The 27,780-nt window shown below is 33.5% G+C and overlaps 1 protein-coding gene across 3 annotated transcripts in view; it reads left to right on the top strand.

The window, feature by feature from the left end:
* Positions 1–27,780, top strand: part of CSMD3 (CUB and Sushi multiple domains 3) — a 1,076,690-nt gene that overhangs the window by 232,270 nt on the left and 816,640 nt on the right. For all 3 annotated transcript variants that reach the window (XM_060127236.1, XM_060127235.1, XM_060127234.1), the window contains exon 4: positions 3,800–3,994. In XM_060127236.1, the coding sequence (XP_059983219.1) occupies positions 3,800–3,994 (195 nt within the window). The remainder of the gene's footprint in view (positions 1–3,799; positions 3,995–27,780) is intronic.

Genomic DNA, 27,780 nt, shown 5'->3' with positions numbered 1-27,780 from the left:
GCCGCTCCGTGGCATGTGGGATCTTTCCAGACTGGGGCACGAACCTGTGTCCCCTGCATCGGCAGGTGGACTCTCAGCCACTGCGCCACCAGGGAAGCCCCGGGAGTTTCTTTTATTTAGTAATCTTTGCATTAAAAAAATTTGATCAATTCTCAACCAACAGTATGGTGAATATAACTTGATAGTACCCCACCAACACACTCCAGTCCCATTTTAAACTTTGCATTGTGGAATATCAAATGAGATTTATCAGGTTCTGTAGTTTTATTTTAATCACCTAAACCTTTTGATTGATATATTAGTGTCATCTGTTGGTGAAGAAAGATAGCTGTAGTCTGTTCAGCAATTCTGCTTTTAGATGTAATCATCTGCTTCAGAAACACATTGAAGTGACAAGCACGATGTGGTTATCTTGCATGTACATTTAATGAATTACATGAAAATTCTTATTTTATGCTTAAATCTCTATTTTCTTTAAGAATGATTTCATAATAAACAATATTACTTTGTAAATACCATGTATATTAATGATTAGTTTGTAATCTGTATTACTGAACGTGACCTACCACGTATATCTTCATTTTTTTCCGAAATTCAAACTCTTGATAGCTGGTAGAAACAGTGTTTAAAAAATTAATCTAAAGCTAGTTCCAAAATTCTTATAGTAATGAAAAAGCTAATTTTATTTAAAAGTTCAAATGTGCAGCACTATTTATTTAAAAAAATCAAGAATAAAAAGTGAATGTTCGGGCTTCCCTGGTGGTGCAGTGGTTGAGAGTCCGCCTGCCGATGCAGGGGACACGGGTTCGTGCCCCGGTCCGGGAAGATCCCACATGCCGCGGAGCGGCTGGGCCCGTGAGCCGTGGCCGCTGAGCATGCGCGTCCGGAGCCCATGCTCCGCAATGGGAGAGGCCACAACGGTGAGAGAGGCCCGTGTACCGCAAAGAAAAAAAAAATTAAAAAAAGTGAATGTTCAATCAGAATATAGCAGGTTTTTTAATGGTGGGTTATATAATTCTTCCAGTTAATAAAACATCTTTCTTGGCTCTGCGTTTTAAAATGGATATAAACAGCTTAGAGAGAAGTCCCAAATTAAAGGGTTGGGAGGGCACAAAAAATAGAATCCATGATCAATCACTATAGAATTGGGATCTATTAAACCTGAATGTGAAGCATCCTAATAATTGTCTTCTTGGGTTACTCAATGTACAGAGAATGATGGGTAGTTTGTTGTTTTTGAAGGTTAAAGAACAAGGGCAAATGAAAGCAGGAATTTCTGAAGGTGAGAACCAGATATATTTTGGAATTATCTTCTTTGAGTTTCATTTCGAAATAGGCTAAATTCTTATCTGTTTTCTGGTTTAGAAATAATTCAGCCACAAGGCAAGGGCTAGATTAGGTAATCTATTAAAATTCCACCCAGTGTTATTATTAATTCACTGATTGACTTCATGTTTTCCTTTTGCTTTAGGAACTTTTTTCTGGCTAATGCATGTTTGTTCATTTAAATAAAAGTTAAGTTTGAGTATAGCAACTATTTAGAGCTTTCTTCTTTCTTCCTTTCATTCCTACACCTAACCACTTCTTGTAAAATAATTTGGAAACTGCTTTTTCCCCTAGATACATAACTTCATGATAATTGAAGTCCTGACCTTAATTATTTCTTAGGGGTGAGAGGGAAAGGAGTGGATTGAATCTAAGGACACAAGTGGTAGTTTCATTAAAAGTATTTCCTTTTTTATTACTATATTCAAGGGATTGAATTCTTACTCATTTCAACAAAACTTATTAACCTCACCATCTCTTACAGCAAACATCTCATCTATTAATCACCATCTCTTACAGCAAATATCTCATCTATTAATCAATTGAATTTTCTAAAAAATTAACTATTTCAAAATAAACTGTTCATTTCAAAAGTATTTTGTAAAGAATGGCTGAAAATTTATAGACAATAAATATGTTTTAAATTTTACTGAAAATGAATCTATAAAATATGCCTTTGAGAAATAGTAAAGTGAGATATTAGAACTCATTAATCTTGGTTACAGATATTTTAAAATATTTTACAGATATCAGTTTATAATGTATAATTAAATGGTGAGGAAGCTTAAGGAAATTGCCTGTTATTTATAGAAACCATTGATATTTAATTAATATTCGTCAAGTTCTTCCCTAGGATTAAGAACCTAAAATAATTGCTTTAAACTAAAAGTATATACTTCATTTCTAATGTATATAGAGCAAGTTCTATGAATCCTCAATACACTTCTCACTGATTGATCTCATTGGAAATTCATCATTGAATTTTTTCTTTTCAATACTCTTGAAAAATTAAACAGAAAAAAAAATTCACGTAAGAAACACTCTCAAAAGTACTATAAGCATATTATGGGTAAAAATATAAAATTTCAGCTTTGTTTACTGTACCAATTATCAATAAATTATGATTGCTTTTGTACAGTTATATCTACATTTTATGAAGTGTGTTTTATTTTGGTATTGTATTTTTACTTACTATTGTTATTGATATTTTCAATATTAGTGGTTTATAATTATTTGATTTAATGTAAAATGATATTGCATGGAATACTAACTGAACAAATAGGATGAATATCAAGACTAATTGGAAACATACTTTGTTTTTGCATTGCGACGGCTTTTTTACCTTTTTATTTTGCAGTAATTTCAGACTTTCAGGTAAATTGTGAAAATAGTACAGAGTTCCCATATACATACTCTTATCCAGCTTTCCTTAATATTAACTGCTTGTGTAACCATAGCACAGTTATCAAAACTAGGAAATTAACATTTGTATAATACTATTAAGTAAGCCATAGACTTTACTCAAACTGGAATACCTTTTAGTCCATTCATTCCTTACTGTTTGTATTTCTATTGATTATTATTTGTAGTATAAAAGTAATATAATGTAAAGGTAATATAATAGAAAATTTAGAATATACTATAAGAAAAAAATAATTCTCCCCAACTTCTGCTATTTCTTTATATTTTTTCTATTTTTTCACTTAAAGTGAAAATGTATTTTTCTCTGAGATGAATATTATTTAAAAAATCTCTTATATTTGTATACTTGTATACTTTTAAGCATCAACTAATAAAATAACAGGGCAATAGGTGAATATCAGACAATTTCCAGATATTTTGCGTATTGATCTAATTAAAACTTCACAAATGTATGCACTTACTATGATAATTCTCATTGTATTCTCCAGGTTAAACACATATTAGAGCTGGAATTCTATTCCAATCTCTCCAGCTTCAAAAATATGTCCATTTTTTGCTGCACTATATTTTTCTTATTTAAGTGAAAAAAAGTTTCCACCCAGACTATATTTTTTTTCAGATAAATATTCATGGTTGAGGGTTAAGTAGAAGCATCAGAGTAATGGAGAGCATACTGATGAAACTTGATTTGCATATTATTATGTTAGTAGAATGTAACTTTGAAGAAGCCACATAAATGGTATTGATCTTTTCATCTGTAAAATATGAGTAATGAATACTAATTTAAAAAACAGCCACAAACTTAAACAATATAAAGTATCTAAATTTTGCTGGCATGAAGAATGACACCTAATATCTATTCAGTAAAATTTCATTCCTTTCCCATACTTCTCTGTTTATGTAATTGAAATAGCAGACATTTCCATTTCTCTGTAAATCTTCTTAAAAGGAAAAAAAAAGACACCTGTATCTACATATAATTTTATAAATGTAAAATGTTAAAATATATGTTAAAATAACTGTAAACTCTTCTTTTCCCTCCCTTCTATAGAATTGCAGAGTAGCTCTTGTGGAAACCCAGGAGTTCCACCCAAAGGTGTGCTATATGGTACAAGGTTCGATGTTGGGGACAAGATCCGCTACAGCTGTGTAACTGGATATATCCTTGACGGCCACCCTCAACTCACCTGTATAGCCAGTTCAGTTAATACAGCCTCATGGGATTTTCCTGTTCCCATCTGTAGAGGTAAAGAAAAAAATATGTTTATTTTTATGTTGACTGAATATTCGTTTGACATAATGAAAATATTTTAAAAATAAGAGTGATAATCAGACAGTATATTTGCAAAACATATTTGGTGCTTGTTTCTTTTATAAAATCTGAAGCTTAGAAAAAGCACATACAGTACATGAAAGATTAAGAAAAATACTTAGGACAACATTACTTGTGAAATGAGACAATGGATTATATTTTTATATTTCTATACATATTTATACATACATTGTGTATATATGTGTCTTGATGTTTGTACTGGAAAAACATGGAGCTTATGATGCTTAGAAATTTAGTTAGGCTGTCAAAATCATGATTTTGTTTTCATTTTGAAATATTGACTGAATCTATGAATCTTTTAAAGATTTCTGGTAGAGAGTTTAGCATGGGAATTCGTGAAATTAAGAATGCTGTATAATTTATTATTGATACTAATAAGGATCACTTGTATTATGGGGAAAACATAGTAATATACTAATGTAGACAAAGGTACAAAGTACATAGCCTGGAAGACAGAACATGTTCAACATTAGCTGAATTCGTGCATGAATCTTGCCCACAAAAATTCTCTGGAGAAATCATGATCTCAAGTTACCTGCCCATTTTTTGATCAGGTTTTGTTGTTGTTGTTGAGTTTTATGAGTTCTTTTTCTATTTTGGTTATTAACCCCTTATTTATTATAGGATTTGCAGATATCTTCTCCCATTCATTAGATTGTGTTTTCGTTTTGTTGGTCCTTTGCTTTGCCGTTCAGAAGCTTTTTAGTTTGATGTAGCCCCATTTGTTTATTTTTGCTTTTGTTTCCTTTTCCTTAGGAGACATATCCAGAAAGATATTGCTAAGATCGATGACAAACAGTGTACTGTCTATGCTTTCTTCTAGGAGTTTTATGGTTTTGGGTCTTATATTCAAGTCTTTAATCCATTTTGAGCTGATTTTTGTGTATGGCATAAAATAGCGGTCTAATTTCATTCTTTTGCACGTGGCTGTCCAGTTTTCACAGTGCCTTTCACCGCAGAGACTATCCTTAGTCAATTGTGTGTTCTTTGCTGCTTTGTTATAAATTAATTTTCCATATATATGTAGTTTTATTTCTGGGCTCTCAATTCTACTCCATTTGAGCTCTATGTATGTTTTTCTGCCAATATCATGCTGTTTTGATTATTATAGCTTTGTAATGTAATTTGAAATCAGTGTGATATCTCCAGTTTTGTCCTTTTTCTTGGAATTGCTTCAGCCACTTGGTGTCTTTCCATATAATTTTTAGGGCTTTTTGTTCAGTTTCTGTGAAAAATGTTGCTGGAATTTTGATAGGGATTTCATTGAATCTGTAAATTGCTCTAGGTAGTATGGATGCTTCAACAGTGTTAATTCTTCCAATGTTAATTCTTCTAACATTTTAACAGTGTTAATCCATGAGCTGAGCATGGAATATCTTTCCATTTCTTTGTGTCTTCTAGGCATTTATTACATTGAAATACTCTTTTCTATACCTATTTTATTGAGAGTTGTCATAAATGTGTGTTGAATCTTGTCAGATGCTTTTTCTGTATCTATTGAGTGGAACATATATTTATTTTTCATTTTGTTAATGTGATATATGTGTGTGTGTGTGTACGTATATATACACACACAGATACGTGTGTGTGTGTGTGTGTGTGTGTGTGTGTGTGTGTGTGTGTGTGTGTATATATATATATATCTCACATTGCTTGATTTGCAGATGTTGAACCATCCTTTAATTCTAGGAATAAATCCCACTTGATCATGATGTATGCTCTCTTAAAATGCATTGTTGTTATTCAGTTTAGTAATATTTGTTGTAACATAATTTTAATAGTAACATAAATAGTAACATTAATAGTAACATAATTTTTGCATATATGTTCATCAGATGTTGGCCTGTAATTTTCTTTTCTTGTGTGTACTTGTCTGGTTTTAGTATCAAGGTAATGTTGGCCTCATAAAATGAGTTAGGAAGCATTCCTCCTTTTCAATTTTTTGGAAAAATTTGAGAAGAATGGGTATTAAATATTCTTTGAATATTAGGTAGAATTCACCTGAAAAGCCGTTTTGGATCTGGAATTTTGTTTTTTGTGAGGTTTTTGATCATTGTTTTAATTACCTTATCAGTTGTCTGTCTATTCAAATTTTTAATTTCTTTATGATTTAGTCTTGGAACATTGTATGACTCGAAGAATGTATCCATTTCTTCTTGATTGTCCAGTTGGTTAGTGTATAGCTGTTCGTAGTATTCTTTTATAATCCTTTGTACTTCTGTGATATCTTTTGTTGCTTCTTCCCTTTCTTTTCAGATTTTATTTACATGCACCTTCTTTCTTCTTTTTTTTTTCCTTAGTGATTGTAGCTAAAGGTTTATCTTTTCAAAGAACCAGCTCTTAATTTCATTGATCTTTTCTATTGTCTATTTAGTCTCTTTTCATTTATTTCTACTCTGATCTGTATGACTTCCCTTCTTCTACTCAGTTTGGGATTTGTTCTTTTTTTTTTTTTTTCCCCTAGTTCTTTTAGGTTAGATTGTATATTTGATATTTTTCTTATTTCTTGAGGTAGGGCTGTTTGGCTATAAACTGCCCTCTTGGTACCATGTTTGCTGCATCTGATAAGTTTTGGTATGTTGTATTTTCATTTTCATTTGTCTTCAGGTGTATTTTTGAATCTTCCTTTGATTTCATCATTGATCCAATAGTTGTTCAGTAGCATGCTGTTTACGTTTCACATATTTGTGATTTTTTTAGCTTTCTTCTTGTAATTGATATCTAGTTTCATACTATTGTGATCAGAAAAGATGTTTGATATGATTTCAGTCTTCTTAAATTACTGAGACTTTTTTTTGTATGTTCCAAGAAATGCTCTATCCTTGAGATGTTCCATGTGCACTTGAGAAGGTTGTGTGTTCCACATTTGGATGTAATTGTTCTGTAAATTTATTAAGTCCATTTTATCTAGTGTTTCATTTAAGGCCACTGTTTCCTTGTTGACTTTCTCTCTGGATCATCATTCACTGATGTAAGTGGGATGTTAAAATCCCCTACTATTATTGTGTTGGTCTCAGTTTCTCACTTAGTTCTGTTAATAATTATTTTATATATGTTGGTGCTCCTATTTTAGGGGCATATGTATTAATAACTGTTGTGTCTTCTTGATGAATTGTACCTTTTATCATTATAGTATTTCCATATCTGTCTCCTTATCATTTTTTGGTTTGAATTCTCTTTTGTCTCATATGAATATGGCTACATCCACTTTCGTTTGGCTGCCATTTGCTTAGAGTGTCATCTTCCATCCCTTCCCTTTGAGTCTGTGCTTGTCTTTAGAGCTGAGCTGAGTCTTCTGGAGAGCATATAGTTGGCTGTTGTGTTGTATTCTGTCTACCCACTCTGTGTTTCAATTGATGAATTCAGTCCATTTACATTCGTACTTCCATTTTTTTTTCTGGTTGCTCTATATCTCTGTTATTTCTTTTTTTCTATTGTTTCTGTCTGCCATTTTATTTTGGTGATTTTCTATGATATAGTTCTCAGTTTCTTTTTTCTTTCCTTATTGTGTCTCTGCTCTAGATTTATGTATTATGGTTACCATGAGGTTTATATAAAACATCTCATAAATAAAATAGTCTTCTTTTATTGAAGTATAGTTGATTTACAGTGTTGCAGGTGTACAGCAAAGTGATTCAGTTATATCTTGTCTATTCTTTTTCATATTCTTTTCCATTATATGTTATTGCAAGATAGTGAATGTAGTTCCCTGTGTTATACAGTAGGTCCTTGGTGTTTATCTATTTTATATATCTGTTATTCACAATTTCCCAATTTATCCCTCCCCCCCTTCCCCTTTGGTAATCATAAGTTTGTATTCTGTCTCTGAGTCTAATTCTGTTTTGTAAATAAGTTCATTTGTATGATTTTTAAAAAATTCCACGTATAAGTTATATCGTATGATATTTGTCTTTCTCTGTCTGACTTACTTCACTTAGTATGATAATTTCTAGGTCTATCCATGTTTCTGGAAATGGTATTATGTCATTCCTTTTTATGGCTGAGTAACATTCCATTATATGTGTAATGGAATATTTTATAAATATATGTGTGTGTATGTGTGTATATATATATATATGTGTGTATATATATGTATATACGTGTGCTGTGTCTGCTTTATCCATTCATCTGTTGATGGACATTAAGGTTGCTTTCATGTCTTGGCTCTTGTAAATAGTGCTGCTGTGAACATTAGGGTGCATATATCTTTTCAAATTAGAGTTTTAATCTTTTCTGGATATATGCCCAGGAGTGGGATTGATGGATCATATGGTAGATCTATTTTCAGTTTCTTATGGAACCTCCATACTGTTCTCCACAGTGGCTGCACCAATTTACATTCCCACCAACAGTGTGGGAGGCTACCCTTTTCTCCACATCCTCTCCAGCGTTTATTATTTGTTGACTTTTTGATGATGGCCATTTTGACTGGTGTGAGGTGGTACCTCACTGTAGTTTTGACATGTATTTCTCTAATAATTAGTGAGGTAGAGCACCTTTTCATGTGCCTGTTGGCCATCTGTATGTCTTCTTTGGAGAAATGTCTATTTAAGTCTTCTGTGCATTTTTTGACTGGGTTGTTTGTTTTTTTGATATTGAGTTGTATAAGCTGTTTGTATATTTTAGAAATTAACCCCTTGTTGGTTGCATTGTTTGCAAATATTCTCTCCCAGTCCATAGGTTGTCTTTTTATTTTGTTTATAGTTTCCTTTGCTGTGTAAAGGCTTTTAAGTTTAACTAGATACTATGTTTATTTTTGCATTTGTTTCCATTATCCTTGGGGACAGATCCAATAAAATATTGCTGTGTTTTATGTCAAAGAGTGTTTTGCCTATGTTTTTCTCTAGGAGTTTTATAGTATCCAGTCTTACATTTGGGTCTTTAATCAATTTTGAGTTTATTTCTGTATGTGGTGTTAGAGAATGTTCTAATTTCATTCATTTACATGTAGCTGTCCAGTTTTCCCAGCACCACTTATTGAAGAGAGTGTCTTTTCTCCATTGTATATTCTTGCCTCCTTTGTTTTAGATTGACTATAAATGTGTGGGAATATTTCTGGACTTTCTGTCATTTTTATGTGTCTGTTTTTGTGCATGTGCCATACTATTTTGATAACTGTGGCTTTGCAGTATAGTCTGAAGTCAGGGAGCATGATTCCTACAGCTCCATTCTTCTTTCTCACGATTGTTTTGGCTATTTGGGGTCTTTCGTGTTTCCATACAGATTTTAAAAAATTTTGTTCCAGTTCTGTGAAACATGCCATTGGTAATTTGATAGGTATTGCATTTAATCTGTAGATTGCCTTGGGTAATATGATCATTTTAACTATATTGATTCTTCCAATCCAAGAACATGGTATATCTTTCCATCTGCTTGTGTGGTCTTCAGTTTCTTTCATCAGCATCTTATAGTTTTTGGAGTACAGGTCTTTTGCCTCCTTATGTAGGTTTATTTGTAGGTGTTTTATTCTTTTTGATGTGATGCTAAATGGGATTCTTTTCTTAATTTCTCTTTCTGCTATTTTGTTGTTAGCGTATAGAAATGCAACAGATTTCTGTATGTTGATTTTGTATCCTGCAACTTTACTGAATTCATTGATGAGCTCTAGTAGTTTTCTGGTAGCATCTTTAGGATTTTCTATGTATAGTATTATGTTATTTGCAAACAGTGACAGTTTTACAGCTTCCTTTCCAATTTGGATTCCTTTTCTTTCTTTTCTTCTCTGATTGCTGTGGCTAGGACTTCCAAAATTATGTGCAATAAAAGTGGCAAGAGTGGGCATTCTTGTCTTGTTCCTGATCTTGGCGGGAATGTATTCAGCTTTTCACCATTGAGTATGATGTTAGCTGTGTGTTTGTCATATATGGCCTTTATTATGTTGAGGGTTTTTCCCTGTATGTTCACTTTCTGGATAGTTCTTATAAATGTATGTTGAATTTTATCAAAAGTTTTTGCTGCATCTATTGAGATGATCATATGGTTTTTATTCAGTTTGTTAATGTGGTATATCAAACTGATTGATTTGTGGATATTGAAAACTCCTTGCATCCCTGGGATAAATCCCACTTGATCATGTTGTATGATCCTTTTAATGTGCTGTTGGATTCTGGATAATTCTCCATAAGTGTGACTTTAAGTTTGGTTTCTGGAGAATTTTCTTTTTCGTGATGCTGTGTTACCATGGTTTTTCATGGGGCTTGATGAGCTGTTCTTATGCCGGCACATTTGAAGTAGTGGATACATTTCTTCTTTAGATGAATGTTCTTTATTTCCTTGATTCTAATGATTTAACAGATTAGTAGTCAGAGGCCTTTCTTTTGTTTTTCAGCAGCTTGTGCTATAGCACTGTTTTTGGTTTCTCTTACCTGAGCTGCCTGTAGTTATATTTGAGAATCAGCACTTTCCACCCTCTACCACCTTTGCTAGAGGTATTGCCTTGTACCATCATTGTAGCTGCTTGTGCCTCGCTGCTGCTAATGATGCTGTTGTAGCTGGCATCATTACCTGGGGCACTGGGATGGCAAGAACCTACTCTGTGCCCAGGATCTCCTGAGTCTCAGGCTCTGCTACAGTGGAGGGAGTAGGAGAGTAGGGAGTGAGCTGGAGTCTCGGTTGCCTCTACTGCATCTGGGGTTATTAGGTTTGCATGTGCTACTGCTGTGGATGGGCAGGGCTGCAGTGGTAGGCACCTTCATGGATGGAGAGACCAGTTGCAGGCTCAACTGCCACTGCTGCCTGGTTCCCTGTGAGCCACTGTGGCTGGGAGGCTGGAGTTATGTATGCCTCCTTCCCTGCTGCTACCAGGTTCTCTGGGACTGTGCGCTCAGCTGCTGTGGTTGGGGGTTCAGGATCTCAGGCACTGTCTCTGCTTTTCTTCTGATTCTGCCTTCTCTATGTATTCCAGTCCACCCACCTTTACATGTACAAATGTGTGGAATTCTCCAGCACCCTGGTGTGCTGGGCCAAGTCATATTTGTTGAGTTACGGATTTTTACTGGTTGTAGTTTGAAGAGGAGAGACAAAGAGAGCATCTCTCGTTCCACAGTGATGCTGATGGCACCCCTATCTACTTCTATGACTGCTAATTAACTATCGTTTGCTTAAGTATTTATAGTATATTAGGAAATTTATAAGCATGCTCACTTTTAAATTTCACAGTATGAAACTGAAACTAAAAAATTAAAAAAAATTGTTCAAGGTTACTCAATAAATGTCAAGAACCATGAAGAGTTTGAGATTTTACTTGACTTGGAATTAACGATTTCTCTGCCATAGTTTCTTGGATGGTGATAGAAGACACAAGACTCTTGGGTCAGAAACAAAGGAGAGTTTATTATTCACAGAAGTGTCAGGAGACAGAGCATCAGCCTTTGTGCCAGTTCTCCAAGCCCAGTTCCCATAGAATGTATGAAGAGTATGAGATATCTGCATATGTAGTATGTGTTGTTACAGGAGAGGAATCATGAGCTTCAGGACAAATACCTTTGAAAAGATAGTTTGGTACAAAGAGAAGGACAGTTGGAATCTCTGCTTGCAAGATGTACAGAAACATTAGAGTCTGATGAAGAAATTTTTCCTGATTTGGGGTGTGGTGGGGGGGATGCCAGATTTGAACCCATTCTTTCAGGTTCCAAAGCCTTAGCTCGTTATCCCTTTGATACTTCACCAAAATTATTTGCATCTCTCTTCAAAAATGTTTAATAACAAGAGAGTAAATGGAGTTTTATATGTGAATCAGTCCAAAAATGTTTAGTCAATTTTTTAAATGCATAAAACTCCGTTAATCAAAAGGACTTTTTAAGGTACTTAAAACCAAGAAGTGTTTTAAGAGGTTTCAGTGGAGTATTCCCAACACTATCCTAGAGTTAATTTCCTTTGTGGGGCTCCTTTTTTCCCTTCAGCTAAGAGCCTATGGGGTCAGGAAGATCTGAATCTAAATACTCATTCTTCCACTTACCTACTAGGGCCTTTGAGCAAAAATTACATTATTTTAGAAACTATTTCTTTAGCTATAATAGAATTAATAGATAGAAATACCAAAATCACAGTACTGTTGGAGTTTAATATGATAGCATATGTAAAGTGTCAGTTACATACAAAGTTATTTATGTAGCTCTATCTTTCCACTTTTCCTTAGCACTTGTTACCATCTTCTCTTTAAAAAAAGGAATTACAGTCAATAAAATCTTGATGGATAATATCATTTATACTTATATCCAAGTCTAAACTTCCAACCAGCACTTCTGTTTTTGTTGTTGATTTTGTTGTCATTTTGGTTTTCTTTGCCAGGGCATATACTCTACCTCCCTACTCGTCATCTTCAAGTCCCTTCAGGCATATTTTCTTGACTCCTATTCTAACCTCTATGGCTTTTATCTATCAAAAAATGGCGCCCATTGTTTTTTTGAAATTCTGTCTCCTCAATTTCATTTTGCCAAGTTTACCTTTTTTTCTCTTTATCAATAATACTGATGAATACATTTATTCATTCAAATATATTTATTAAGGGCCTGCTCTGTGCAAAGCATTATTTCATGTGATGAGGATCAAAATATGATTAAGAAACACATCTTACCTTTAAGAACCCAGTTCTAGTGGGACTGATCGTAATGTAATCAAGTAGTTACAGTAATGTGTGATAATTGCTTTAATAGCAGAATGTATGGAATTTTAGGCACCTTGATAAGGAAGACCTTAATTTCTCCCAGTTGAGTGGAAGGGAGTTGAGGTTGGAGCAGTGCTTTAAGAGAAAATTTCACAGAGGACTTGCTAAAAATACAAACTGTATAGAGCAAGAACTTTTTCAATGAGGCAATAATTTTCCTTTCTAGCCTCAAAAGTAGTTCTCATGTATTACTAATATTCACTGGCTAAAGGTGGAGTCTATGAAGTCATACTTCATAGAGTGTATGATCTAGTTTTCTAAGGAGCAATTTACCACTAGCCATTTTTTTTTAATTAAAACTTAAAAGAGTAGAGGGATAGTGAATTTGGATTTTGTGTGTTTGCCGTTTTTGAAAAAAAAAAAAAAAAAGACTATTCAGTCCATGGCTTCCCTCCTCTACTCTTTGCCACTTGATAGCACACTGATTCTTTAATTTATAACTTTGCAGGGGGCTGATAACATTGTAATGATCTGCTTATTGCTTTCCCTGGAGTTTACATATTCTCTCCTTGATGAAACCTTTTAGAGAGTTGTTTTGGTGATCCCTAACCATGATAGTTTAAGAAAAAATGAATGCCTCATCAACCTCGAGAGTATGGTGCAAGGGTTTTTGTGTTCACAAGCACGATGAATTTTATCAACACCATCTGCTAGTATTTGTAAAGGCATTTAACTGCTTGATGCTGGGCTAAACAATATTCCATAAAAAGTGAAACCAAATTCCTGTGCACTAAGTCTGGAATGAAAATACCTGGCATACATACCTGTTCTGCACTTCTCCCTTTGATAGACATTCCATGCCATTTATTTCACTGAGCTTTAATGTGGCCTCAGAGTCCTCAACTCTGTGCTCCCAACACTTCTTACAAATTAAGAGCAGTTGGCAGACAAGGTGAAATGGATTTGCTAGTCCTAGATTAACCATTCTAAAATTCATAATGATATTCTATATTCAGAATGGCATTTTGGTATACACAACCTGGGGCAAACTAATAAAAGTGCATGTGAAAGTTACACATAAATTAAGTGTAACTTTGAATTTTTCTACCACACTTTCCATTACTATCTTGACAACGTTATCTGGGCACAAAATCATTCATTAGCCTTATCGTTTCAGATAAAGGGATCTGGTCTCTTTATGTGAACGGCTGTATTTAATAGTAATGAGGAAAACATTTTCTGCATGCCTTTTAATAAACATGCAAGAGAAGCGTAAATCATTTGATAATGGGGTTATTTTATCACCTCAAAGACTACCAAAATCCTAGTGATGTCAGGCTACAAGGAAAAATTGACAAGTGTCTCAGGTCACTTGCTGTTTCTTCATCTCTCCCAGGAAAATGTAGGCTGTTCTATCAACAATCAGGCCAACACTCACCCACCTTCTCATGTACCCTAACCTTGTTCTGAAAAGTTCATTTGTGTGATTAAAAGGATGAAAATGTCCTGATTAAATTGTCTTAGTAGTGTCCAGTATGATGGAGCAAAGATTGCAAGACTTGTCTTTAAGGGTATTAGATCCATGAGCTGATTTGCCTTTCTGCCACATATTACTGGAATGTTGTTTCTTTTGTCAAAAATTGAATATTTTTACTTATCTCAGGAGATTGTAAATTTAGAGAGACTGGATTAAATGAGATAACATTTTTAAAATGTTTCTATAATGCTTAGCACATAGAAGGTACTCAAAAATTACAAATAGTTTCAAATACATGAAAAAATAATTTAAAAAAATAATATAGAAGTAATAGCTATCACTTGTGTTATATATGTGTTTAGAATATTTTAAAATATCCATTGCCAGTTAAACATATCCCTATAGCTCCAAGATATTTTCTTTAAAACAAGAGAGTAAAAAAGTCTGCAAAGAGTGGACTTTGGTCTGATAAAAGCTTTGGTTTCCTTTACATGTCTGCCACTGAGAAGATATAGAATCTTTATGTGGATATTTAGTGTTTCAGGTCTCAGTTTTCTCATCTGTAGGATAGGAGAGTCCTTACTACTTGATAGTTACTATAATGAGGATTATATTAGTTAATATATATAAAATACAGACTCCATAATATTCAACAAGTAGTGATTACTGCCTTACTTCTTACTTGATGATAGTCATCATCAAAACAGGTATTTGAAAACCGGTCTAGATATATCCATTCTATGACCATACAGGCAGAGGAATGAATTTTTCTCAGAGTTGTAGTAGTTAAGGGGACCTTTAAACCCCACATTAGCCTAACACATTAGATTGGGATCATCAAGTAATAAACATCAGTGGTGAAAATATGTTTCCCATGGGTAACTGCATTTCTGAGTCATTAATTTCTGGAAGTTCTCACATTTGAAATATATTCAGTAATTAAACTGGTATCTACTAAGAAGTCACTATGCACATGCCATACAGCTAAGAGCCATGGTAATTGAAACAGCCCCAGGCCTCATGAAACTCATAGTCTACTGAATATGGGAACTTTTATTTGGAAGATGATCTATTTGGTGACCTGGGTTATTGTCCAAATGTGTGTACTTTAATTCCATGCAAAAAGATAGAGTGGCATTCTTGTATAAGAAATAGGTGCTGGCCTTCTGTGTATTTCTGATATTTAGAAAAGAAAGTTGGATTTCTATATTTTTACCATATAATTGTCTGCTGCTGCAATTAGCAGTCAGCATTCTCTTTAACATTCAACTCACACATTATTTTCCCCACTAGGTATTTGTGAGTTACATCTTCCTCCGTTCAGGAAGCTGTTTATTATTTTTTCCTTTTCCATCCTGTATATAAAAACTCAAACGTTTCTGTTGCCTTACTCTATTGTCCAAGTTTTTTGTTCCTTCATATGTCATTCTCATTTTGAATTAATCGATTTTGTTTGACAATAAAGAAATGGTCATTAAGTCTGTATTTTTTTGGTATTATATGTTATTATAATGTATTGTTAATTTATAGATGTTTGTGTTTTTTTCCTTAATGGAATGATTTCCACTTCTTTCTCTTTCTCTACAATTCCTAGAAAGATGCTGACAAAGTGTATTTTGAAAATCAAACACAAAAATCAGTTTCTTTTTGAGGCAACTGAGTCTTCAATTGTTTATGCCTATTCTGTGTAACTTTAAGCCATATATTTCTGTGGAGACTTTTGTTTATTTGGAGTTTTTTGTTTATCTGTTTTGATGTGTAAGAATTTAAAGTATTTGTTCTAAATGAAAGATTCATATTGCTTGAGGAAAGTTTATATTTTTGAAGAATAACAAAATAGTTTGATAATGTTATACCCAAAATAAAAACAGAATTTTATAAATATTAAGCAGTACTCATTTCTAACACTTACCTACATTTCAAATCTTGTAGAAAGAAAGAAAAATTATACTGTCTCAGTGCTCACAAAGAATTCACATGATTATTTGGGACCATGACTTACAGAAAAGATGATGGAACATGCTTAGCCAAAAATATATTGACAGCTTCAGAATTCCCTGTGGTGAAATAGATTGTTTAATGCATGATAAGAACCTTGAAGAGCAATCACCTAACTTCCTACTAGGATATAAACTCAGTGAACCACACCAATGACCATCTGGTATTCTATTGCTCTTTGTAAAGCCATCACTCCAAAGATAAGGCAAAATAATCTAGGAAAATGACATTGAGTAATGTCATGTGACACATGGCTAGCTATGTGGACTAGCTTCATGTGAAAAGTCCTTTTTTTGTGTGCTAAGAAAGCACAGTAAACAAAATTTTTATAGGAATCATTCTAGAAGGACACTTCATACATTTTTGGCTTGGGCTCTTTCTCTCCTATGCAGTATTATTGGTCACCTTAGTAAGTTATGTTAAGTGTGTGTGTGTGTTTGAGCCATTCAGTGATGAAAGATCTTTCGTGCAGTTAATACTAGAAGACAAAATTTAAATGTTGATATTTGAATGCCTTCAGAAATTCTACTTTTTTGGTCTATTGCTCAGTGTGCTTGAAGTCTAAATTCTTTCTACAGTCACTTTTCTTAGGATTTTCCCAAGTGCAGATCTGACTCAACAAAACAAATAATTTGCTTTTTTACTATATAATTGTTATGTATGTAAAACTGGTGCTAAGTATCTTAAATATTGAAGGAGTCTTGAAAAATAAGTATTTTATCTATAGCTTTTAATGGTTCCATATTTATGTCACTAATTCCTTGTATTTTTGAGTAAGACAGTTTTCCCTTCATTTATTGCTGCTTATGTTTGAGGTTACCCTAGCATTCAAACTAAGTTACAATTTTAAGGTCACTTATTATATATTTGTATTTGACTTATAGCTAATGTAAAAAAGGCAGATGATGTAGCATAAAAACATGATTTACACAGTAAATAAAATAAATGAGAATAAGGATAACTGTGTTAAGAGAAAATAATGGAAGAGCAAGTTGAAACCAAGAGCAAAGTTAATATACAAAAGTCATGTTCTGTATTCTTATATACTTGTTAAAATCAACATTAAATTTGGCTTTAATCCACCTGGGAAGCTAAACAAATCTGGAGAGCATTATTAGTTCATAGTCTCACAAAGCAAACAATTTGTGAGGGAAGACCACACTTACTAAGGAGAGTGCAAAATTTCTTATGCAATACAACATGAAGAAGGCACAGTATACTCTAATGTCTATGTCCTATATTAGTAAATATGAACTCAGAGAATGAGCTTCCCAGGGTTGCATCACATCTTACTGATGTGTAAATGAGGCCTTGTTATTGAAAAGATGGAGGATCGTATTCATAGAATCAATATAATCAAACAACACATGCCTAATGTCATTGGCCGTTATCAGTGACATACAAACCCAACTATCCAGATTTAGTTCTGACCCAATTTTTGTATATTTTCGAAATGTGAATCTCTTTGTTAGTTTGTACATGTGAAATTCGATGTGAAAATTCATCATCTGAGAACAGAACCAAGGGCATAATGTTTCTGCATTAATATGATCTTAATTGTCTTTTACATTTTGTCATTTAATAGATGTGTAATTAATTTCAAAAATAAGTTAGTTTTTTTATATTTAGACATCTTATACAGGAAATTCAGTGTGAATATAGTTAACAAAACTTTATATTTAGCATGAATCTGTAACTGCTTATTGTAAATATATTAATGATTATTCCAAATTTTTTGAAAATGTTATATGATTGCATTTATCATAGCTCTTTCTTAAATGGCTGTTGTTCCTGAATCTTTATATCTACAATGAAGAAAATGATTCTAAACAACTAAGATGAGGTCATTGTCAATGCCACTGCATATTTAGAAAATCATCACAGTACAAAGTATAATGAGTCCAAAGTGTAATGAGTAAAAATATTGGGCATTTTATTGCTCTAATTTTTATTCAAAAAACAGAATTTGATGGTTGAAGTACTAATAATAAATATGTGAAAATTACAAAAAATATTTTCAAATAAAGGAGGGATAATATTTTTGTATTTATATTCAATTAAATATCTGTTGAGGGCTTCCCTGGTGGCGCGGTGGTTGGGAGTCTGCCTGCCAATGCAGGGCACAGGGGTTCGTGCCCCGATCTGGGAGGATCCCACATGCCGTGGAGCGGCTGGGCCCGTGAGCCATGGCCGCTGGGCCTGCGCGTCCGGAGCCTGTGCTCCACAACGGGAGAGGCCACAGCAGTGAGAGGCCCGCGTACTGCAAAAAAATAAATAAATAAATAAATATCTGTTGATTGACAATGATGGAGAAGAGATGCACAACAGTTGCTGATTTTAAGGAGCCTATGACATATGGAAAACACATACATAAATATATACTGTAGTAAAGTATAAACAGCCCCTTCTACTGCATCCCTCAAGAAAGGTACAAATAAAATGTCATGGAAAATCAGAGGCAGCTGTGAATTTTGTCTTGGTGAGAGGGAGATTCATCTTGATGGAGATTTGAAAAATAGGTGTTCATATTGTATTGCCTTCTTCTTATCTCATATCATTTATTGAGCATTTTCTTTGGGTCAGAGACAGTTTGCAATTACCCATTTAATCTTCATACTCATGCTATACGGAGTAGATAATATCTCGATCCCCATTTTATAGATGGGGAAACTGAAGCACAATGAGGTTAAGATTTCCTAAGGTCACATAGCTAGTAAAAGGTAGTGTGAGGATTTGGATTTAAGCAGTCTGGCTCCAATACCACGTTCTTAACCTTCGTGTTATACTCTCTTTCCCATTGTCTTGATTATAAAACTTATTCTTTCCATTTTTCCTTTAGTCTTAGTCTTTGAAAATGCTTAACATTTTCTCTTAAATTAAACCTAACCAACCTTGTAAACAAAAGGTTTTAAGATTATAACAATGTGCTGTCTTGAGTTACTGTCTTGTTCTTCCAGTTTATTTCAACTCAAAATTGATTAATAATCAATTATTAATCTTTTAATAATCAATTAAAAGATTTTAATTTTAATAATCAATTATTAATCTTTCGTTGTTTCTTTGCTCTTCACCAAACACTTTTTCAAACTCTCAAGATGTTTCAACCTTTCTAGGGTTAGGGAACAAATATATTTAGTAATATATAATGTGTACAGTTGTAAATGTTTATAGCTGTGGTACTGTAACACATCACCTGGGGAAACTAAAAGTGAGTTGACTTTTGCTGGTGGAGACAAATGTAGAGAGGAGAGGTTATAATTTCAACTAAGAAGATCATTTGAAATCATCTTTAGGAGAGTTTTAAAGCTCAGATTTATCCTCTAGGCAGGTGTAAGCCATTAAGTAAGTGTATTTGAACATTTTTGAGATGGTAAGCTTGTTTTTTTGGCAATATGGCATTTATGTAAATGTATCCATTGTAAATGAGAGAGCATCGGCAATAGGCAGAAGGTTTGTGTCCTCCATTTTGCACTTGCGTGCACACACGCACACACAGTTTGCACAGAGGTGGATGATAGTCGAAGGATGTTTCTATTTATCATCCAGCTTATCTATTCAGGTTTCTGTAACAAAATAACATAGACTGGGTGACTTATAAACAACAGAAATTTATTTCTTACAGTTCTGGTGGCGGGGAAGTCTAAGTTTAAGGCACTGGTAAGTTTCAAACATGAATTTTGTGGAAACACATACATTTAGTCTATAGCACCATCTCAACAATAATAATAACACACCTAATATTTTTTAAGTCCTTATCATGTTCTAAGGATAGTTCTAAGAATTCTCATTTTACCTTTATAAAAACTTACCAATAAGGTATTATGATTTTCTCACTACAAGTATCCACTGAGGCAGGTAGAGGTTAAAACCCTGCCAAAGTTCACACTGGAATAGGAGTTAGAACCGAGTAAACTAAAAACCATTATCTGTAAAATCTTAGTAAGATTTTAGAACCTGTAACTTTCCAATGATGATAATTCTTCCTATGTGCATTACTCTGAATTCATTGAAAGCAAGACTACCCCAATCACTTGTCAGTGGGGGATGAATTCCCCATCAACTGATTTAGACAAATCAAGGTTCATCCCCCAGGACATCTGTAAATGCACAGAAGATAGACTAAAATTTTCATTAGCAATGAAAAATTTGAGTGGCTGTTGATATCTACCTTAGTGTAACTAGTTAAAGCTTAGTTAGGAACATGCTGCTGTTAGCCCTGTAACATTTTCAGAAAGGTCATATTTAAATTCCTTGTAGGACTATCTCTCCTACATGTTTTACATATTTAGTGCATGATCTGTTTTGATTTAACATCTGTCCCCTGAACAAAACATATTGTTCCTGGATCATATTGCTGGTGATTTCTTTGAGGATAAGGAGAGAATTTCTAGGTAATGGTCAGAGATTAAAGGATGTTATGTGGCATGTGGAAGTAGATTATTCAATGAGGGCATTTTAATGATTTTCTTCCTTAGCAATCCCCAGTAATCTCAACAGGAAAGTGTCTAGTTGTATGAGAATAATTTGTCTCTGTGAAACCTTCTAAAGTTTAACTAAATTTAAGTTAAATTAACAAAGTAAATATTACAAGTTATGGTCCATTTTTCTTTATATGCTATGAATACACAAGGTCTTGGGAAAATTAGTTTGTTTCATATCATAGCATTTTTACAACTGACACTCAAATTTTAGAATTCTTACTATTTTGAGTTACCTTCAACATATAATCCAGAGTTAAAAATAAAATTAAAGAAAAAAAAGGAATAAAGAAAAAGTAGAAAAGAGAGAATGTGAAAATGTTTAAAATATTGCTGTATGACCAAATATTTTGTGTACCTTAGCCATTGATATTTAGTGGATTCAATATTAAAAAAATATTATCATCATTTCCACACATTCACTTGAATCAGTGGAAATAGTCTAATATGCATCAATGAGCCTTCCATTTTAAGTAATTTATTATTGAGGAATATGTTAAACAACCTTGCAGAGTCTTTCCCAGATGATTATAGAAGGAAAATTTAGTAAGGTTATTTCTCATATTAGTATAAATTATGATTTTCCAAATTATTCCCCAGTAAAACTTGTTAACAAGTTATATAGATAAGCAATTGAAAGTACTTGACTCCATAAATTCAAAAACATTTATTCTATCAACTTGTGTTTTCAGTAAAATCAAGATATCATTCTCACCTACAGTTATTTACCAAAGGGTCAGTGACCATCATTTCTCTACTCTTTGGTATATGGCTTTTTTAGTGTTGTTTTTCCTGAGCACCAGTGTTTTGATTAGCTTATAAGAGATGAAGCTTTCATTCTATAATACTCTGACTTCAGTTAGCAGGAGTAGTGAGCAGAGGCCACTTTCATTATTTTCCGTCATTTGAACAATAATGCAATCAATTTATATCCCACAGTGTTAATCAAGTGAACTTTAAGTGTATTTTCTATTATTTTGTAGGAACAAATTATTAGTGAGGAGTAATTTAATCATTTAATGAGAACCTCAGTCAGTTTCATCGATTTTTCTTTTTTTTTGCGGTACGCAGGCCTCTCACTGTTGTGGCCTCTCCCGCTGCGGAGCACAGGCTCCGGACACTCAGGCTCAGTGGCAGTGGCTCACGGGCCTAGCTGCTCCGTGGCATGTAGGATCTTCCGGGACCGGGGCACGAACCCATGTCCCCTGCATCAGCAGGCGGACTCTCAACCACTGCGCCACCAGGGAAGCCCTCATCGATTTTTCTTTATTAAATTTAGGTTAATTCTTCTGCCCTCATGAGTAATTCAGCTCAAGAGAAATATTATAATGAACATCTGTGGAGATGTTTGAGATAAAGTGACTGCAGTTCAGGAAGAAAAAAAGTAAGAAAAAATATCTTTTCATTTTATTTAATACATCAAAATTGACTAATGTGTGGCTTGTATCCGTTAGATTAGGCTAGGTCATGCGGCAACAACAAATAACCCTATAATCTCAGTACCTTCATATAATGAAAGTTAAATATTTTCTCAGTCTACCTATAGAATGCAAGCAGCAGGGGGGCTCTGCTTACCATAGTCATTGGCTAACTCAGGGTTATAGAGGCCCCATCTCAGGACATTTTCCCATAACTTCTAATGTAGGGGCAAAAAAGGACAAATGGCAACTAGATAGTGTTTCTTAAAACTTTGGTCAGGAGGTGAGACGGGATATATCTATTTTTTATTTCATTGGCTAAAACAAGCCATGTGACTCCAAATGGTATAGAATTGCATCCTACACAAGCATAGAAGTAGCAGAATATTTATAAATATTCATAATACTTCCAACATGGCTTTTAGGAACAGATATTATATCTGGAGTTTCTAACGAGGGCACCCCCTTTTCTTAGGTAAAAAACCATCAATATTGGCTAACGGGCTAAGGGATCTCAAAGACACTTGAGTACTGGGACTCCTTAGAAGATTTTGCTGATTTTAAGATATCATCTGGCACCATCTTTATTTTCTTCCACCATTCTTTTCCCTCCTAAATGTGGTGAAAGAAAGATTATTACTTCAAATTTAAGAAACATTTTCCCTATCATTAGTTTCTTATCGTGTGCCCATTAAAAATTTTATACATATGCATACACATCTATATATGTTTATACATATTTATAATCCAGATGTTTTCTGATCATATATCTTTTCATAGTATAATATTTTATATGCTTTGTCCCAAGTGGATGGTTATAATGACTTTAAGCTTAGGTTTGCAGTTGTACTCAGGGATAGACTCTTTGACCTTCGAAAGGATAAAAGAAAATATCACTACCTGTTTCAGTTTGCTTCAAGGATGAAATTGGGTAACTTGCACTTGAAAACTATGAGCTTAGAGTCAACTCAAGTGATGATATTCAACTTTATTTTATTATGTTCTCATTCATCATTTGATAAAAGTAAAATTAAAAAGCTGAAAATAATCTACGGGGGGACCTTCCTTGCCATACATGTGATTCACGAATATTTTTCTTGTTCCTACTCCGATGCTCGTAGAATCAGTGTTGTCAGCCTTTCTCTATGTTGACTTCTGTTTTTTTTTTTTTTCCTCTTTTTCATTTTTTTGTCAGGAAGTGTTGGCATCTTGTAGGTTTAGTACATACCTGATTTATTCAATCATAATTTTCAGCACCCTTGGTTGTGGTTGCAGTATTCTTTTTCTGCCCAGATGTTTATGAACAAATACTTTCTGTGAGAAGTTCCACTCTACTTTTCCTTCTACTTATGTTTGGAAATTATTTCAAAATTCTTCATCATGAAAGGTGATTTATAAATATTTTCTAAAGATTACATTTTCCCAGGAACTGCACTAGAGGCGGAAATGTTATGGTTTAAAATTCAGAACAATGCTTTATTTAGCATTGTAACTTTTCAGAGAATAACAAATTTGATTTCTTTGCTTTTCTTTATGAGATAACCATTTTTACAGCTGTCACAAAATTAGATTTAAATTCAGCATAGGGCAGTTATGTATTCACAGAGAGCTATGCTTATAAAACATATGGCATCCTCTGAAAATTCATCTCCCTCTGCATTTTGAGCATCTATTTCTGAAATGCTGAATGCAAACATAGAAAGTTTATGAAATGCACCACTGTTTTCTTCAACTCCATCAATATCTAATTTATTTAGTGTAAATTTTTTTGAAGAAAATATATTTAAAGACCTTTAAATATTAATTATATATAAAGCTATTTAAAATTTTGCGGGGCTTAAGTAAACTGTATCAGATGAAAACACCAGTATTGTAGCATGCAGAAAGTTCCAAGATTTTATTTGCCTTTGAAGAAATTGGAAAACAAAACAAAATGCTGCAGCTATGAAAGTTGTAACATTTTGCCTTACTCGGAAGCTAAGAAGTTAACTTGCCACAGTGTCATATATATTAGCAAAGACATGAGACTCCTGGGTCAGAGACAAAGGACTTTATTAATTAAAGCACAGTAAATACCATGAGCTTCATAGTTAAATCAGTTCTTATTGCAGAAGTTGCCCTCCGAATACCACAAGACAAAGTAAAATGCCACTAGTGGATACTGTATATGCAGTGAGTTTGTGTCAGAGTTGAGGAGCCACAAACTTAGGAAACCCCAGTATTTCAAATGCAGACTTCTAGCAAACATGTTCAACATTTGCCCCAAAGGGAGACACTCTTTTTTATTATTTATGTAAGAAAATTTCCCCTCTGCTCCAGAGGGTGATACTGTCTTTGTCTTCCAATACTCTTTGTTATACAAACATCCTTATAATGATATTCTGCCCAGTCATATTGGAGTCAAAGGAGATAAAAGGGGGTAAAAAAAAAGAGTATTGATCTTGTCTTTATTTAAGACTTTGATAACTTGCTCATTATAGAACTTTTGTATTAATTTTTATAAAAATTTTAATGTTGAATTATAATTTATCTTAATTACTGAATTTTTTGCACCTGAGATTAGTGCTTCACTTACTTTACTTCTGGCCCTGTTAATGCTGATATAAAATTCAGAAGTGCCTTGTCATCTAATAAGCACAAACTAAATTTCTTGCTGTTTTTTTTGCTTCAAAATGCATCTAACAGATAATGTTAAATTCTGTACAAAAGGCTTCTTTGTACTAAGATCCAAATACATTCTTCCCAAGGTATACTATTTTCTTTTTCTTTTCAATATTGAAGTTAAATATTTTGGTGTTTGCCTAAATACTATAATCACGTATGTCCCCATAGAAATATAATATACTGTTTTATGCAGTTATTGTGTATTCTGTTACTTGTCATATTTAATAAGCTTATGATGCTGAAAAATACATCTTAAAATACTTCCAAAAGATCATTTTCTAGATATATCACATTATAAATCATAATTCATATCAGGGATTCTAAGAAATATGATAAAATCTAGCTGATTTAGATGGTTCTCAGATGTTTCCAGTACTTTTAGTGGGTAAAATGTAAGTGGGACACAAATACCTCACTCTTTTGAGAGAGTCTGGACTAAGCCTTTTGATGTACTTTAGGAATTATGAGCATTCTTTTGCCTCAGTAATACAGTTTGATATTTTCCCAAAGCCCTTTTAATAGTGGCCTAAGACGTCCTTACACTTGGGAGTTAAGTATATGCCTTTGAGTTTTAAATTATTTTAAAAGGTAAGCAGTAGACATGACAGAGCTGAACATTCTTAGTGAATTTTCTTGTTTTATAGTAAAAAAATCTTTTTTCTCTTAGCCCTATTTCCTATTGTAGTAAATACACAAAGCAAAAAATTTACTGGCTAAACAACTTTAAGCATGCAGTTCAGTTTAAATACATTCATTCTTTTGTGCAGTCGTTACCACCTTCCATCTTAAGAACTCTTTCATCTTGCAAAACTTAAACTTTATAACTATTAAACAGTAACTCTACATTCTTTCCTCCCACCCGAGCTACTGGCAAGCACCATTCTTCCTTCCTCCCTTTGATTTTGACTACTTTAGCTACCTCATGTGAATAGAATCATACAAGATTTGTCTCTTTTTGACAGGCTTATTTCACTTAGCATAATGTCCTCAAGATTCATCCATGTTGTAGCATATGTCAGAATTTCCTTCCTTTTTATGGTTGAATAATATCCCATTGTGTCTGTATAACACATTTTGTTTATCCATTCATCTACGGATGGACATGTGGGTTGCTTCTATGTTTTAGCTACTGTGAATATGGGTGTATAGATATGTCTTGAGACCCTGTTTTCAGTTCTTTTGGGTATATACCCAAAAGTTGAATTGTTGGATCATATGGTAATTCTATGTTTAGTTTTCTTAGGAGCCACCATACCCTCTTCCACAGCAGCTGTACCATTTGTCATTCCCACCGAGTACACAAGGGTTCCAGTATCTCTACATCAAGGGTTCCAGTATCTCTACATCATCACCAGCACTTGTTATTTTCTGTTTTTTATTTGTTTGTTTGTTTATTTTGCTTTGTTTTTAATAGTAACTATTCTAATGAGTGTGAGGTGACCCCCTAACCCTATTTTTAAAAGACCAAAATTCAATATAATCAAACCACTATTCTCTTTCTAACATTATTTAGAATATGGTAACCCTTTTTTAAGGCCAGATATTATGAAACTAAGGATTAGAGAAATGATAGATTGGAGCAGCTGACAATTTATTCATTGTTAAAAAATACACTAGACACTGGAGATACTACTGTGTAAAAACAACAACAACAACAACAAAACCATAGTCCTACCATCATGAAGAGAATAGCCTAGTGAAGAAGATAGATATTTACAAATAATCACCACCAAATTATATAATTACATTCTATGGTGGGTGCTGTAAAGGGAAAAGTCTATAAAAAAGGTAAGGTACCATTAAAAACTATCTGCTGTTTGGAGTGAAAATTTTAAGTTGCTTCATATGATCATAGCTTACTCAGATATATTGAAATTATATCCAGTTTTACTTACAATATATTTCTATTTGGCACTCTGGGAACCTGAATGTGGAGATTATCAATACACTTACATTTCTTATAAGGTTAATAAAGTAACTGAGTGCTCTAATGATTGTGAGCTCACAGTCTTCAATGGCATATCTTTCCCTATCTGGACAACTCTAAATAGAAGCCACGTTATGTTGAAATGTGAAGTTCTTGTAACTTCCATCTAGTGATTCCCATTGTTCCATTTGATGCCAAACAAAATCAGTGTCATCTTTTTTGCATATGACAGATGAAGACCTTTCAAATATTAGAAAACATTTCTCATAGTCTCAGTGCCTATTACCAAGTCTTTCCTTCTGCAGAGCAATCATTGTTTGTTCTCTTAATTATTCCTCTTAAAATAATCGTAAGTCTTGGCATATTCCTTTGTATCTGTTGGATTCTCAGTAGGTGAGACTCAGCCAAAGAAAAAGTGTCTCAAGCTGAAAAGGCAATGAGTGAGTAAAGAGAACTTTTCATCTTACTAGATGAAAATATACATTAAAAAGTACTCTCTGGAGGAAAAAAAGAAATGCACAGTATAAAATAGGTCTTTAAAGATTGTCTCATCCCGCAATTTTATGTTGTCATTGTTGTCATTGTTATTATTTATAGCTCAGTTACAGAGTAATGAGTTAATCACATTTCTTATTCCTGGAATGCTGTTATCAGAATTCTTTGTCAGACCTCTTTCCTGTCTGGATGCAGGTAGTTATGTATGAATATGTGTATATTGAACTACCTTTTATCCTCATTCTGTACTCCCATGTATCTCCCCACGTAAGGAACTGCTCAAATGTGTCAGTTACATCTTTTATTTTTGTGTCCTTATAAAATATGGAGTGATACTTTGTGTTTATATGTTTTTTACATAAGTGGTATTGACATAAATCATATTGTGCTGTAGATTTCTTACTATTCCTTACCCTTTACTCAGCACCCTGATTTTAAGCTTTGTCCAAAATTTTCAACCTTGGCTGCACAACCTTCCATGAAACATCTAGTATCCCAGGCCATTGCAGACCAACTGGATACTCTGAGGGTAAGGCCAGAATATCAATATTTCTTTTTAGAAAGCTCTTCAGGTGGTTCTAATGCCGTAATGTATGGTTTCACATAGTGTTAAGCCATTGTAGTACCACTGAAGGAT

This window comes from Lagenorhynchus albirostris, chromosome 17 (genome assembly GCF_949774975.1).
Source record: "Lagenorhynchus albirostris chromosome 17, mLagAlb1.1, whole genome shotgun sequence".
Lineage (NCBI taxonomy): Eukaryota > Metazoa > Chordata > Mammalia > Artiodactyla > Delphinidae > Lagenorhynchus > Lagenorhynchus albirostris.
The sequence above is the reverse complement of the archived record's forward strand: the minus strand, read 5'-3'. Positions and strand labels throughout refer to the sequence as shown.